We start from the raw sequence: 14,611 nt of genomic DNA, 5'->3' as shown, positions 1-14,611 counted from the left end.
GCATCACTTTCTCCTTTTATACAACAGTGATTTGAGCACTCACCCAGTAAGTAGGCCACCTGAGTTGAATTCCCTCTTTTCATCCCAAGGGGGCTCACTTACATCTCACAAGTAACTGAACCACTGGACTTTAAGCTATACTGGGTAGGTTAATACTTACTACCCATCTGTCTGAAACTGTACTGTGCCACAAAAAAAATTCAAGACAGACTAGGCCAAAAACAATCCTGTAACCTATCGGTAAAGGAATTTACTTGACAAGAGGAGCCCTGATTTCAGGGTTTTCCCTAAAATTGGTGAGTGCAATTTGCAGTCACTGGATAAAACATGAAAACACATAGGGAAACAGGGACAAGAGTGTAGGTTTTTCTTCTCCCTCTTGGAAAGCAGCCTAATAATCCATTAGGCTACAGCCCCGCTCCATCTTACAGCTGCCTAGTCCAGAAAAGTTTTGTTTCTTGCTGCATAGTAATCTAAACTCTCGTGCTAAACTATTATGTGCAACTATAACCATTAAATTTATAGGGAGCTGGAACCTGTCAGTGCAAATTAGACAAGTTCTGAGCACAACTACTGGTTCAAGCGCATCACAAGACTTGAGCAGGGGTATTATTTTGTCCCTATATCACTACCAAGCATCTCACACCACAGAGCAGCTGTTTCAGATGTGCACCCTAGCTGTCTAGGGAACATCCCAAAAGCAAGGTTTGACTATTGTTGATTTTAAAAAGATTGCTATAGTTAAGATTTTGCATGCAAGTTACCCTATATCTAGCCTAGCTCTTGGGGCCACAGCCAGTGTCCACGTAAGCAACTAGCCTTTCCAGTCAAACCACTGCAGATTTGTATAGCTTCCAAGTGTAGACTTTACTGCCAACTCAATGCAACCCTCTCAAATTACTGAAGATTGCTGTACCCTAAGAACACACAGATGCAAGCAGGGCCCAGGCACTGCTACAGGTAGCAGGAAGGCAGGCACTCCCTCCTCCTGTTCCCTGAACTTTTCACCTGCAGCAGTGTCACCCCTATGTAGGGTACTCAGGAAGTTCTAGTTCTGTTGGGCAGCAGTAGAGTGGGCTGCCCACTCCACACAGGTGTCTGTAACAAAGGAATGAGGTTAATCATCCCTCAGCAATAATAAAGTTCAGCTACTGTTCCTGCATGTTCACATTGATGAAACCTCCAGAACAGGCAGCTGTGAAGAAGAGGGCTGCTCAAGTCACATTTCTGGCCTCTAGAAAACTGTATTACCCCCCACGTAAGAATTCTGGGTAAGTTGCACACAACTGAGACATTCACAACTGAATGAAAACCTTGGTAGGCTAAGACTTCTGACAGTCTCCAGAACACGAGAGCACAAGTAATTTGCAGCACCGTCAGTGAACTCCACACCACCTTCCTTGGAATTAAGAATACCTATCTAAACAAAGAACAGCTACCCGAGTCTGCTGTGCTCTCTTTTTCTAGAATGGAGCTCTCTTTCCTTTTAAACCCTTTGTAGTTGCCATTTGGGTTCCAACCTAAAGGGCTAAAGGTTAACAAACTAGCAGCAGTAATGTGTCCAGAATGCTTCCATGTGGATTCTCACCTGGTTGGCATCTAACACATCTACCAGCAACAGAGGAAGGACAAAGTGTGCAATGGTAGGAAATCTGAGCCAGGTATCTGGGGGTGGGAAAAGTGGATGGCAGCTTCTGTAGCATTCTAAGAGCAAGACTGTGGTTGCCTGTTGTGAAAGGGGAGAGGATGGAGACATAACTACCCAATACAGCTCCCTGCCCAGTACCAGATTGCAGCTGGGAAAGTGGGAGGCAGCAGCACACAGAGGAAAAATGGGTAAGATCCTTGGTGCTGCCCCTGGTTATGTACAGCCATAATTCAGATTGTACTGTGAATTACTATAGCGCCCTACTTTCTGCCAACCTCGATTAAAAACAGTTAAGTACTGCAACTCCAAGAGGCTTAACAACTGGCATTACCACGTTGTATTTTCCTTCTCTGCTATAAGTTTCTCATTCTCTTTCCCACATTTAATGAGTAGGGTGGCTGGGGAGGGGCACTTATTACCTCTTATCTGGACTAATACAGGGTGTTTCTGTGATTCACAGTAACTGAAGTCATCTTTCACATCTTTGAAGACCCTTGAAAGGACCATGCCCATTTCTGATCAGCCACATTAAGAAGCAAAACGAAGAAAACAACGCAGTTATGGTGCCTTTAGACTGGTTTTTATTTCTTGAACAAGAAGAGCAGATATTTATAGAACCACTACGAGCAGGAGCGTTAAGTACTTGACATTATGTCACTTCTTCATTCATGGGTGTATGTTCTGTGTTTATAGTGCAAAGTGTTTTAAAGGAACAGAGTAAATCTTCAAAAAAAATAACGTTTATTGGTAATGTTAACCAGCTTTTGTTTTGCTGACTCATAACCGAAAGTTGTCGGAAGCACAAAAAAAAATCTAAAATAAAGCTTTATATACAGCAGGGGGAGAGCTCTTAGCTGTCCAATGCTATCAGTTTAAATTTGAGACATTAAAACTAAATATCCTGAACTACTATTCACAGTTCAATATACTGGGAATTGATGTGTTCGGGGTTTTTTTTGAAGTACAAAAAAAAATTAAATTGTCTGCTTTAGTTATAAAGAGCTCTGTCCATATACAGAAACTATACACTTCAGACATTCACAAAAATGTGAGCAAAAGGGATTATCAAAAGACATTTAATACAATTAATTCGGTGACCCCTCCATTGTGGTCCACATCTACAAAGTTGTCCTGGCCCCACCCACCCAATCCAAACCCCTCCCCACAGAAAAATCACATACTTACCACAAGTTTTAGCAAGTATGGTTTAAAAAAAAAAAAAAAAAAAAAAAAAAGGGCCCCCCCCCCAGCAAGTTAATTTTAGTTCAATTGCCACTGTCAACAGATCTGGACCTTGACCGAGACCTCTGCCGGTCAGATGCTGGAGATTTAGATCTACTTGAAGAGCTACGTTTCTGGCTCTTTTCTGGCATAGGAGACCTACTAACTGAACGAGACTTGCTACGGCTCCTACTCCTTGACCTGGTGTACGACTTGCGGCTTCGGGAGCGAGACCGGCTACGAGATCTAGATGAACTTCTGCTACGGGAACGAGACCGGCTTCTGGACCTACTGGAAAAATCATAAACAAAATCGGCATTAGTGTCATGTTCATACTGAAATGAAAATTATGCTTAGATGTAGATTCATTTGGAATGAAGGGGAAAAGTATATACCTGTGTCTTTTGCTGCCTTCAATTAATTTAATTTTTCTTCCATTGATTTCTTTGCCAGAGAGCTTTTCAATAGCATTTTTTAAATCACTGTAAGAGGCAAACTCAACCACCCTACCAAAAAAAAAAAACACACCACAAAAGTTGTTAGATAATTCATGATATGATTATGCAATTCTAAATCCAGTAGCATTAAAGCACTTGACATTTTTAGGATGACTGTTTTTGCTTTTTGGACTAGTACTGTCATTGTAAGGCAGCCTGAAAGAAGACAAGTTGTAACTACTCATTCCAAAATACCGAGTCTAGTTCCTATTTAGAAGTGCTTTGTAATACTACAAGATTTAGTAGGATACTGGGTTAGACACTTACCCTTCATTTAGCTTAGGTCTATGTGCATCCGCAAAGGTTACTTCCCCAGCTTGTCTCATGAAGTCTTTGAGATCCTAACATAAGACCAATTACATTATTCAAAGAAATTATAGCATTTAATTTAATTATGCGTATATAAAGTTTAAAAACCAAACAAAAACCCCATACAAAAACAAAAACAAAAACGACTACTGAAAGAGAAAATGTTAGATAAATTACAAACATGGCAATGCCACACTTGTATTCTACACAAAAAAGGATATGTAGATCAGGGTATGAAATAAAAACCAAAAAACAAAAAAGCCACAGCATTTGCCTTTAAAGCAAGATGCTCATGAAAAGTCAGATTTAACATTAAAAAGAAGATATTAGTCTATGTACTGAGTTGAGTGCAAGCTACTTCCCATACATTTTTGTAGCATAAAAAATGAAAGACTGAAGAACAAGTCTTATGCTTATACAGAACATATACAAGACACCAGTAATTTTGTGCCCCATATGTCATTAAAAATATAGTTTACTTTACCTTCATTAATATTTCCCTAGGCTAGCCAAGCAGCAAACTGCATTAAGCGATCGGAGATACCGTCATGACATATGCCCGACTGGCTCTTCGCCACCCACTTGAAGAACACTACCCAGTCGATGGAAGCCTTTAAATCGCACAGCCCTCCCTATTAGCAGACTACTGATGGATGCAGACATTTTCTACTCTTGAAGTTACCAAGGACCACTTTACTGCGATCAGGATTCCAACGACCACCTAAACGCGCATCTTTCAACTCTTTTCGACCAGGACCTCTTATTCGGAAGCGTTACAGGAGGAACAGCTCTCAACTTAGGGATCAGATCTCGTTAACTCTCTGGGATCGCTGCAATGTGGCACTTTAAGGAAGTGCATCGATTACGTCTAGACCGGCAAACACAGATCTAGAGGTGGCCAACTGACATTGTAGGAGCTGACTGGAAAGTCAACCAGGCCCAACCAAGAGTGACCAAGACAGAACGATTAGGATAACCCACAGGCACTCCTCGTCATAAGGCCAACGACACAGATAGGCTGGCAAATAAAGGGTTTAATATGTGGTTAAAATTGATTTAAAAAACAAGAAAAAAATAAAAAAATTCCTCAAATATTTAAATTTACAATTTACATAATATTAAAGACTATTTTAAAATACTGTAATTATATTATTTAAAATTACATTAACGATAAAAGTTGCATAAATATTATTTCAATTTAATATAATAAAATCGTTTTAGTTAAAATGTACTTGGGTATTATCAATCATCATTACATACCCATTAAATGAAGTCAAAAGAGTTAATTGTTTTTAACAAACCTGCCAGCTGACTCGGGAAGACAGATTTTCTACTATGAGACGATTTTCTGTTCGAACAGGGGGAGCATTTCTGTGTGAGGGGGAAAAAAAAAAAAAGTTGCAATATCCCAAGGTTTAAAAAGGAGCAGAATTATCAGTTGTCGGGGCATATACAGCCTTTAAATGTTAAAGAATAACTACCATTAATTAACATGGCAAGTTAACACTACCTTTCAGAAAATAAGCAGAAACATTACATCTCTTAATTACATGTATATTCTTCAGCATATTTTTGCTAATCCAAGATCTTATTTAAAATTAAAATTAAATTAGGGAAATGATGCCATGACATACTTAAGAGATTAGCCTAGTCTGCTACATATACCTCCTGTCACTACGTGGACGGCGGCTACTAAAGCGGTCAGAGTATCGCCCTCTGCCTCTACCTCTGGAACGGGCCCGTGCGTGTTCAATTGTAACCCTGAAAGAAAGAAACAAGACTCCACTGTGTCTGTACACCCTTCTAAAGTCAGAAGACTTAACGGAAAAAAAAACAAAACCACATGCACAAATGTATGAACTAGTCTAGTTTTAGACTGAGATTTGCTTGTATTCTTTGCTTTAGCAGACAAACAGGTGTTATCTACTTTTAAAAGCAGCACACTAAATCAAAGTATTTTTACCTCTCACTACAGAGCTCCTTCCCATCCAGTTCATAGACTGCATCATCTGCATCCCTTGGATCTTCAAACTCCTATTTTACAAAAAGAAAACAGCATCATCAACATTAATCTGGAAGTGACATCTGCATACGGCTTATCTGTACAGCTCACATCAGCATTTCAACATTGAAAGAAATCCCAGTTTGGAAAAAAAAAGTCTCAATTACTCTGGTTTCTAGGCAAGGTAGTTTCTAAGGGCAAACAAGTTTGGCAAGATTTGATATTTACAGAATTGGGAGGGGGGGGTCCTATGCCCCACTGCATGCTGAATGGCTTGATGCAAAGTAGTGAACATAGAGGGAAATTAGTCAAGTCAGTTGTAAAGTATTATTTCTTGTTATCTTGGTAGGAGAGACTAGTAAGCCAAAGCTGAGCTACTACAACGTGGGAGGCCTTTGGCAAGCCAGCAATCTGGTAACCATCCTTACCACAAATCCAAAGCCCCTTTTCAGATCGATGTCTCGGATGCGGCCATATCCCTTGAAAAATCTCTCCACATCCTTCTCCCTGGCAGCAGGGTTCAGCCTCCCAATGAATACGCGGCAGCCACTCATGTCTGCTTAAGTCAAATCAGCTATAAAGGAGGGAAGGGGAGAGCATTGGGCAGGAAGCCTCAGGTAAGGCAAGCCAAGAGCCTGATCAAGCCCCAGCAGCAGCACTGCGCCAGCCCCGCCCAGGCAACAAAACCGCAACGCCCACTCTACCCCCGGCTGCGCAGGCGCACAACGCCACGCCTGTGCCGCAGTCTGGAATCTCTCACGTCAGCGGCCCCCCCCCGCAGGTCCGCCCAATGGCCTCGAGCCGAGCCAAGCCAAGAACGCCCCGCGCTGAGCCAATGCGAAGCGACCAGCGCATTCGGGCCCCGCCCCTTGGACGCGGGCCGACGTAGCTCACACGTCACCAGAGGCCCCCAGCGCTCGGCAACTGCCTGCGCGTGCGCCCCGAGCCGAGAAGAAGCAGCAGCAGCGGCCATCTCGCTCAAACAAAATGGCGGCGGAAGCCGCGCCCGAAGTAATCAGGACGGCGGCAGCGGCCATCGCGCCCCCCCATCCCGCAGAGGAGGCCCGGGGCCAACACCTGCCCCACCGCAAACCACCCAGAGACAAAGCAGCCGCAGCAGCAGTTCCCCGCCGCACCCAGAGGCACCCCGGAGCTCGCCCGGCCCCCGCCGCCCCTCACGAACCTGGGCTGCACCGGTGTGCGTGCGGGCCGAGGCCAGACGGGCGAGGCAAGCGCTACGAGCGAGCCCAAAGCAACCCTCGAACCTTCCTCGTCGACGTCTGGCTCCCAACTGACAAACGAGCTGAGCGACTGCGCCACAAAATGGAGGCGGCGAGTCACGTGACACCTCCCGCACCACGTGCCGCGGCTTGGCCCGCCCATTGGCGGGAGGCAGAGGCGGGGCTGCCCCTCCCCCTCCTGCCAGAGTCTAGGCCGTGAGGGGGCGGGGCCACAACAGCTCCTGAGTCACGCGTTGGGGGGGGTAAGGGCCTGTGTGCCGGGTGCCGGCGCTGCTGTGTCACCCGGGAGCACTGGGCCCAGGGACACTGGTGCATCCCGGCTGCATCCACAGCCCTTTAGCTGCAGCCTGTCAGACAGAGGCCAGCCTTGGCCTGTCCCCCTCCGTCTCCCTGTGCTCGAGAGCTTGCAAAGAGCTGTTCCGACCGCTCAGTCGGTCTAACAGCAGACACCACATCTAGTCAGCCCGCTGCCCGCCCGCCCGCCGCACCGCCTCTGCGCCCAGCCTGGAGAGACACAGGCATGGCCGGCGAGGCTTCGGGCCTGGCCTCCCCCTGCCACCTTCCTCCTTTCCAAGCGCCTTTCACTTTGCGGTCGCTTTTCACTGAGGTGCCGGAGAAGGAACGCAAGCCATTTTAAAACAGCGCTTTGCGCCCCCCCCCCCCCGCCTCGGCTCTTGACTGGCGCGAGTCCAGGCAGCTTGAAGCGCTGGGTTGAGACGGCTGGAGAAACAAAGCAGCGGCAGGAACTACTTGGGGCCAGAGACTGACTGGGCTCTTGCTGGCTTCTCAAGCCGGAGATTTCTGGCCGAAGGGTCTTGCCCCTGCGCTCGGGGCCGGGCTGAGCGCTATATTGGGGTCAGGAAGGAGTTTTACCCCGTGGCCAGATTGGCGCGGCCTGGAGTGTGAGGGTTGCCGTCCTCCGTAGGCTGTCACGTGGCCCTCCTGGCATCTCTTCAGTGTATTATTATTAACCACCTGTTATAGAAGGATGTTGGCTGCTGCTTTTCCTGGGGCAGGTTAGGGTCCTGCGTTGTTTCAGGACTGACAGTGGTTTTACCAAGAGGTTAGCTTGTGGCTAGAGGATGGTTTGGATAGGGACGATCCTGCCTCAGGCACGGCTGTGGACCCGATGACCTCGGGATGTCCTTTCCTGCCCGACTGCTCTGTGATTCTGCCATTGATTCTGTGGTAAACATCTGAAAGAGCTGCTTCAGCCTAAAGGCAGCCTCCACTGCAGCAGCGCGCAGGCCTGCTATCGTCCTCCGACATAGCACACAGTCATAACTGAAGCTAAGCCTTCTTCCTGTACCGTCCTTTTAGGGTTTGTAACAAATTAAGAACTGCACCTCTGTTGAATGTGGAGATGATTCTGTGCTCAGGCAGGGGATTGGCGTAAATGACCTCGGGACGTACCTCCCGGCCTGACTTCTTTCTCTGATTCTGTGATTGCATGTTTGGGCAGCGAGTGAGAAAAGGCTTGCAAGAGCAGAAGAATTGTGCTTGTCAGTGCTTTGTTAAAATAAGGAGGGAAAAACAGATCAAACACGTTGTTAGGAAAGAGAAAATCAACCGAGTTTTAGTAATGACAGACCTGTCTTCTCTCTTATCTACCACGACTGATTTTAGAGAATAACTTGGCCCATTTTTCTCACAGCTCGGTTTTAAAGGAAGACTGCAGAAAAGATAGCTAGCGATATCCTGAAGCGGAAGAAATCTGTAAATTAAAAACTATACAATGCAGTTGTTTCTGTTTGGCCGCAGTTACTGTGCAGTTGGCTTTTCAGAGAAGAGCACGTAAGAGGCTAGAGCAGAGCAATGCTGTGACAAGACAAATCCATTACCACTTTGAATAAACCCTGAAAGACAGGCCTAGAAATACTAAGTCTACATAGATACGTTAGGCAGTACTCATTTTGCCTTTTGGACACGCTGAATGTAAATAGAAGCAAAAATGTGTGTTAGAATTACTCATTTTTTTCTTTGTTACTCCATTTTTGTTTTGTTTCTCCTTGTTCCTCTCCTTTCTCCTTTATTTTCTTCTCTGCACTTCTGCCTCTGCTTATTCATGAACTGTGCCTTTTTCCTAGGCTCTGTGCACTTCACTTCCCACACACACATGTCCCCTTATTGCTACTGTTGGCTTAGCTCCAGTCATGATAGCTATAATGACAGGTTGTAAAAATCACATTGAAATGGCAAAAGCTAGAATATGGGATCTAATCTTTGAGCACCATTTGATTTTTTTCTGGTGTTTGATGAAAAAAATTGATACAGAAAGAACAGGCCAAGTTTAAAAAAAAATCACACTTCTAGCAATTTTCACTGGATTTTCCCTATTTTCTTTATGCCCATTTTACAAGTCTAAAGCCCTCAGGTTGCTTCTCATGTGAAGGTTTCTAGAACATCAGTGCACATTGGTTGGGCTTCTGTATGCAGCCTATTACAACTTTTTAGCCATTATGGCAAATAGGTTCACTCAGCTGAACCTTCCATATTTTAATTTAATGAGATATATGCTGCAACATGGCTGTTCTCCAAAAAATGCTTGGAGCCAGTGAGCATGACAGCAGTGTACTGCATTCAGTATCTAGTTCTAAATGATCAATCAGAGCCTCTGCTCAACACAATTTGTTCCAGCTTACTCGTGCATAAGCCTCATAAAAATACGGTTCCCTACAGATTCCTTTCCTAGCCAGACACAACAATTTTAACAATTAAAAGCATTAACATAATACACAATTTCTAATATTTATCATCAATCTATTTACTAAAACTATTGATGTTCGACTAGCCATCGGGATGCCCAGTGCTATCATGTGGACTCCTGTGTGACATCGGCACCGCTGTTATCAAACAAAATAACTGCACTGATGGGCCTGTGTCCTGGGATCCAGCCATTTCCATCTTCTGTGGCTGTTGCCTGTCAGACTTTCCTAAGCAAAACAAATGAGGCAGTGTCCCTTACCTCCTTCCTTTTTAGGTTCCAGAGAAAGCAGTATCATATTCCTCTGTGGCTAAGTACCCCAGCAACTTTGGAAGTGCAGGCATTTTTATTTTTCAGTTTGCTGTTGAACAAAATGCCAGCATGTGACAAACCCCTGCTTCATTTTTATCATTCTGTTTTGATTCATTTTGATGCTGTTTTCTACCAATCCAGTGGATTGAAGTAATTGGGGATTTCAAGTGACATTCTAAAGCAATGTCACTGCAAACTGCTGTAATTTATGCCTACTAAACTGAGGCCTGTTTTTAGATATTATTAGATATAGCATGTTTAGCAACATGTTACTGGGTGTGCATAATCTCCTGCTTAGTGGCAGTAAATGTTACTACAATTATTTCAGCAAAGTAATAATAACAGTCCAAGAAAAGTACATTGTTTTTATACCCCTTGTAAACTAATGGATGCTTACTTTAATCCAGAGGCCCAGTTTTTCCTGTGCTGACAACATAGACTTTTTCTTTTGGCCTGACTCCTGTGTTTTTGGTGTGTGTGACAAGCTTTACCAGCTTTGTGGCTATTGCTGTTCACTTGAAGGCCAGCACCAAGCTCAGTCCCTAAACAAGTGTAGCCTGGGTACACCCAAGGGGTGTACCCTGTCCTCCAATGACAGTGGTGGGGGCCAGGTAGGGTGCTGATGGAGGAGCCGACTATTAGATCAGTTCCCCCTCCTCTCTACAGAGCCAGGCCGAGACCGAGTGCTTAACTATATACAATTTATTACTATAATAAATACTTAAGTTAAAACATGAAATATTTACAATAAAGCTTAGCATATATCACTACATAATATTCCACAATTCACATAAACCATATAAAACTTACAACATGTAAAATAATACATTGAACAAGGTAGTTAAGGTTACAACACGATGAACACATATGGGGACTCAACTTATATAACCCAAATAAGTTAATATTTCCTAGACCTACATATTAATACATTAAGAACATATAAACCATATAAACTTCCTTAAAGAATACTCATAGCTATATAGATGTAACCCGAGTGGTATTCCAAGATGTACCCCCTCTCCAATTGAAGGGATCAGAGCAGGTGCACGAGTGCTGTGGGAAGTGTAGGTACCCTCCTTCCCTATTGAGCAGAGCCAGATCACCAACAGGAACTGAAACATACACCTTTTAATGAGAGAAACCGTGGTGGGAGCATAACATGTATAAACCAGGGAGTATAGGGGACGCTACAATACTCCGAGGGGATGGGATTCAATAAAGGTTAGGCATTCACATTCATAGACATATTCATCTACTTAACCAAAGACAGGCTTAACAAAATATAAAACGCAAAAAATACAATAAACAATACTGATTGACAAAATATAAAATGCACGAAATACAAAACACCAAATAACAAGAGATATAGGGCATAGGTACCTGGAGGGGGAAAGCACAGTGACCCTTTCCACTCCAACAAGAGTTTCTTCCCTGTTACTCCACTCATCCCTACCTGACCCAGCCCAATCTTGAACACAGATCTCCCACATGGCAGGTAGAAACTCTACCACACAGTCACCACCTTCCAGAAGCCCCTCCCTCACACTGACCTGCCCTGCCTCTTGCTGGAGAAACTGGAAGCAGAGCTGGAAGCCTCTCAGGTCACTGCAAAGCTTTCTGCTGGAACCAGGCAGGGAACCTCTCCTGCTGGCTGCAGCCTCTTGCTGGGGATCCTGGAGACCAGCAGGGAGCCTCTTCTGCCAGCCATGCTGCGCTGCCTGCGGGTCCTGCTCATTTAGGCTCTTCTGGGGCAACTGCTCCGCCGCGCTGGCTCAGCTCTTGCCAGCTCTTTGACGCTCTTTCCTCGTGGTCCCTCACAGGTCTCCTCTGAGTCAGCTGCGCTGCCCCTTTTATCCCCCTCCAGGTGACCCGAGGGGCCAATCAGGGGACGTGAGGGGTGAGTTTCTGGGGCCTGATTGGTGAGGAAAGGGAATCCCAAGCCGTCCAATCATATTTTACCCTTTCAAAACCCCTGGGCTAAATCACTGCTAGCTAGCCGGTCATATAGACCTTGACACAACAATCATCCAAAATAGGGAATGCACTCAGTAGGTCCCCAAGGGGTGTCCCTGAAGCCCCTCCGCTTTAGGGCCCTGGGACGTGGACACCCCCTTCCCACAATGGGGATTGGAGGCGGCAGACCCTCCTGTCCTGTGCCCACCTCCCCTGCAGGACTTGCTTCCCCAGCAACTCACGCTTCCTCTCTGAAGCAGCCAAGGCTCATCCCTTGGTGGCCAATCCCGCCAGAGCCTCTCTTCAGTGGCACCTTCGGCCCTCGGCCAGGGCTCTCGCTCTCTGTCTCCCGGGAGCTGAACCCTTACAGACTCCAGCTCCCCAGTCTCCCACCGTGGGTCCTCCTTTCCCAGGCTCTGCTCTAGGTCCCGGGGCTCTTTTAGTTAAAGGGGGAGCCACACTGTGGGGCTCCAGTTACTCGGCCTAGGGCCAGGCTTAACTTGAGCAGCCATGAGATGCTCCCAGGTGGGTCCTGCATGCGCAGACCCGTGCACCAGGTGAGGCCCGAACAGCCACAAGCTGCTCCCAGGGTGGATTCTCCGTGTGCCTATCTGCACATCGTGTGGGGCCCAAGCAGCCTCAGCCACAATGCACCGGCCACAATGCAATGCACTGTCCACAATCTTGCACCGGCCACAATCTTGCTGCTGCATCCACTGCGGAAAAAAAAAATTGCCATCAGGCATCCCTTGAAAAGCGTTCTCTGTGTGTAGAGTGGGAAATGTAAGCTTTATACTGACTGATTTCATTTTTGGAGGTCTATCATGAGTGAAGGGTTCCTTTTTTTCACTACAATGACCAGCGAGTATAGTTATACCTACTCTGTTAGTTCTACTTGCCTTTCTGCAAAGCAACTATACTACCCTGGGGCATGAATCTTAGGAGGGGATGGGATCTTTCAGTTCTATTCACTACTCTGTTGAGGTTTCCTATACTTTCCAAGATATCTTCAAGCACATGGTCAATTGCTTTGAACCCCTGCTTCTCTAATTAATTCACCCTATTAATGAGACCGGGGCTCGGCATATTTTTAACTCACTAACGGGTACTTTTTACCCCTCTTCACTGCAAATTGGATCTTTTTCAGTTTGTTATTCACATGCTCCTTGTAGTACAGAAGTAGTTCACAAACTACTGCAAGACCAAAGTTTTATCCGTTTGCTTCTTCTGCTTGTTACTGCTGGCACCACTTTGGCTTGTTCACCCGTCTCACTTAATAAAAGTTCCATTTCTTACTGAGTTTGGGGGCTGTTTTTTCAGATTCCAATTTTTCACCGCTTGCTTTTCAGCTTCAGATCAGTCCCAATCTCTTCTATGGCTTCTTCCTTTTGCACTCTTTGCTTAAAAAAGTAAAACTCATATATTTATTTTTTTTCATATAGAAAGCAGTGCACCTCAATATCTGTCATGCTGTTGTGTAATTGGCTTCCTCTTCTTCAGTTAACTGAAAACTAATGAAAACATAAGCTGCCTCAGTAGTACCATCTGCTGACACAACTAGGACTACAGTATCTTCAGTTGCCTTCAGAAGGCAGTGGATAGATTGTATAATGCTGCAATCTGAACTGCCATTAACTGAAGGTTTTGTTTGTTAATTTTAAATAGACATGAGCTTAAAATACACTCATAAAGAGGCATAGCTCACCTACACAATCCAGGCAAACTGCACTTAAATTCTGATTACAAGAACTGTTTTAAACCAGTTGTGTTAATACTGTTACACTGCATGGGTAAAAGGAACAGAATTATTTGCATACCAGGGAAGAAGATTTTCACATGCACAGGTGGTGTTTATTCTTCTTGGCACCCAGCACCCAAGACCTTGTGTTGCAAAAATATTCAAGCCTCAGTTTCACAGTGTCTGAGCAGCATGAAATTCCAGCTACACACAGGTTTCACACCACTACAATTACACTGACTTAGAAATAGCTATGATTAAAACAGTATCATGCAGTTAGCATGGCAGTTGTTGTGCCAGTATGTAGGTGTTTAAATCAGCACAGCTTATTTTGGGATAAGCTGTACACATACTGCTATATTCACACTAGGGAATTGTAACAAATTTAATGCTTACAGCAGCACCAAAATAACACGGAAAACGGCCTTTAGAGTTCTGTATTGCTTTCCTATACCTGTAGCTGTCAGTTCTTGTCTGGGTGAATATAACAAAGCGCCTTGCGAACCCCGAGGTGTCTCCAGTTCTTTTTCCTTCTCGTGTTGCAAGAAGTTCCGCCTAGCATAGAGTTTGTTTTCATGGGCTACAGCATTTGTATAAATTTCACTGAGGGTATGGTGGAACTTTTTTTTAAATGATTCCTTCACTTTACTGTACAGGGGATGCTAGCATTAGAGTCTGACAGCCACTCATTATTTCATGATACTGATTGTGCGGGCCAGGAGCGGTCCGAGGCCCTTTTTTCGCGCGGCGGGCTGTGGGAAGGCAGGCAGCACGCTAGAATTAGGCACGGACGCTTAGTGGTTGATTTAAGATTATTTACTTACACCGTAGATGGTCGCGGTGCAGGCTGGAAAACTTCCAAGAAAACTTCGCTTAAGTCCCAGTTTAAGGACTCGGACAGAGCTCTGGATTCACTCACACGAAGTTTGCTAGGCTCCGTGGAACTTGCGCGCAGGGAAGAGTACGTCGAGGGATTAGGTGGTGAC

General features: G+C 45.1%; 1 protein-coding gene across 2 annotated transcripts; it reads right to left on the bottom strand.

The window, feature by feature from the left end:
* Positions 1-2,372: 2,372 nt before the first annotated feature.
* SRSF5 (serine and arginine rich splicing factor 5) lies at positions 2,373-6,989 on the bottom strand. Of its 2 annotated transcripts, XM_006271604.4 has the most exons (8): positions 6,861-6,986; positions 6,106-6,251; positions 5,639-5,709; positions 5,341-5,436; positions 4,977-5,046; positions 3,634-3,707; positions 3,265-3,375; positions 2,373-3,160 (listed from the first exon to the last, which is right to left on the bottom strand). In XM_006271604.4, exons 2-8 carry the CDS (start codon positions 6,229-6,231, stop codon positions 2,914-2,916), a joined length of 795 nt encoding a protein of 264 aa, XP_006271666.1. In that variant the 5' UTR covers positions 6,232-6,251; positions 6,861-6,986; the 3' UTR covers positions 2,373-2,913. The 2 variants fall into 2 exon arrangements, with proteins under 2 accessions (XP_006271666.1, XP_059578889.1); XM_059722906.1 differs by lacking the exons at positions 2,373-3,160; positions 3,265-3,375 and having other exon boundaries at positions 3,653-4,693; positions 6,861-6,989.
* Between the last annotated feature and the right edge of the window lie 7,622 nt (positions 6,990-14,611).

This window comes from Alligator mississippiensis, chromosome 2 (assembly GCF_030867095.1).
Source record: "Alligator mississippiensis isolate rAllMis1 chromosome 2, rAllMis1, whole genome shotgun sequence".
NCBI classification, from domain to species: domain Eukaryota; kingdom Metazoa; phylum Chordata; order Crocodylia; family Alligatoridae; genus Alligator; species Alligator mississippiensis.
The sequence above is the reverse complement of the archived record's forward strand: the minus strand, read 5'-3'. Positions and strand labels throughout refer to the sequence as shown.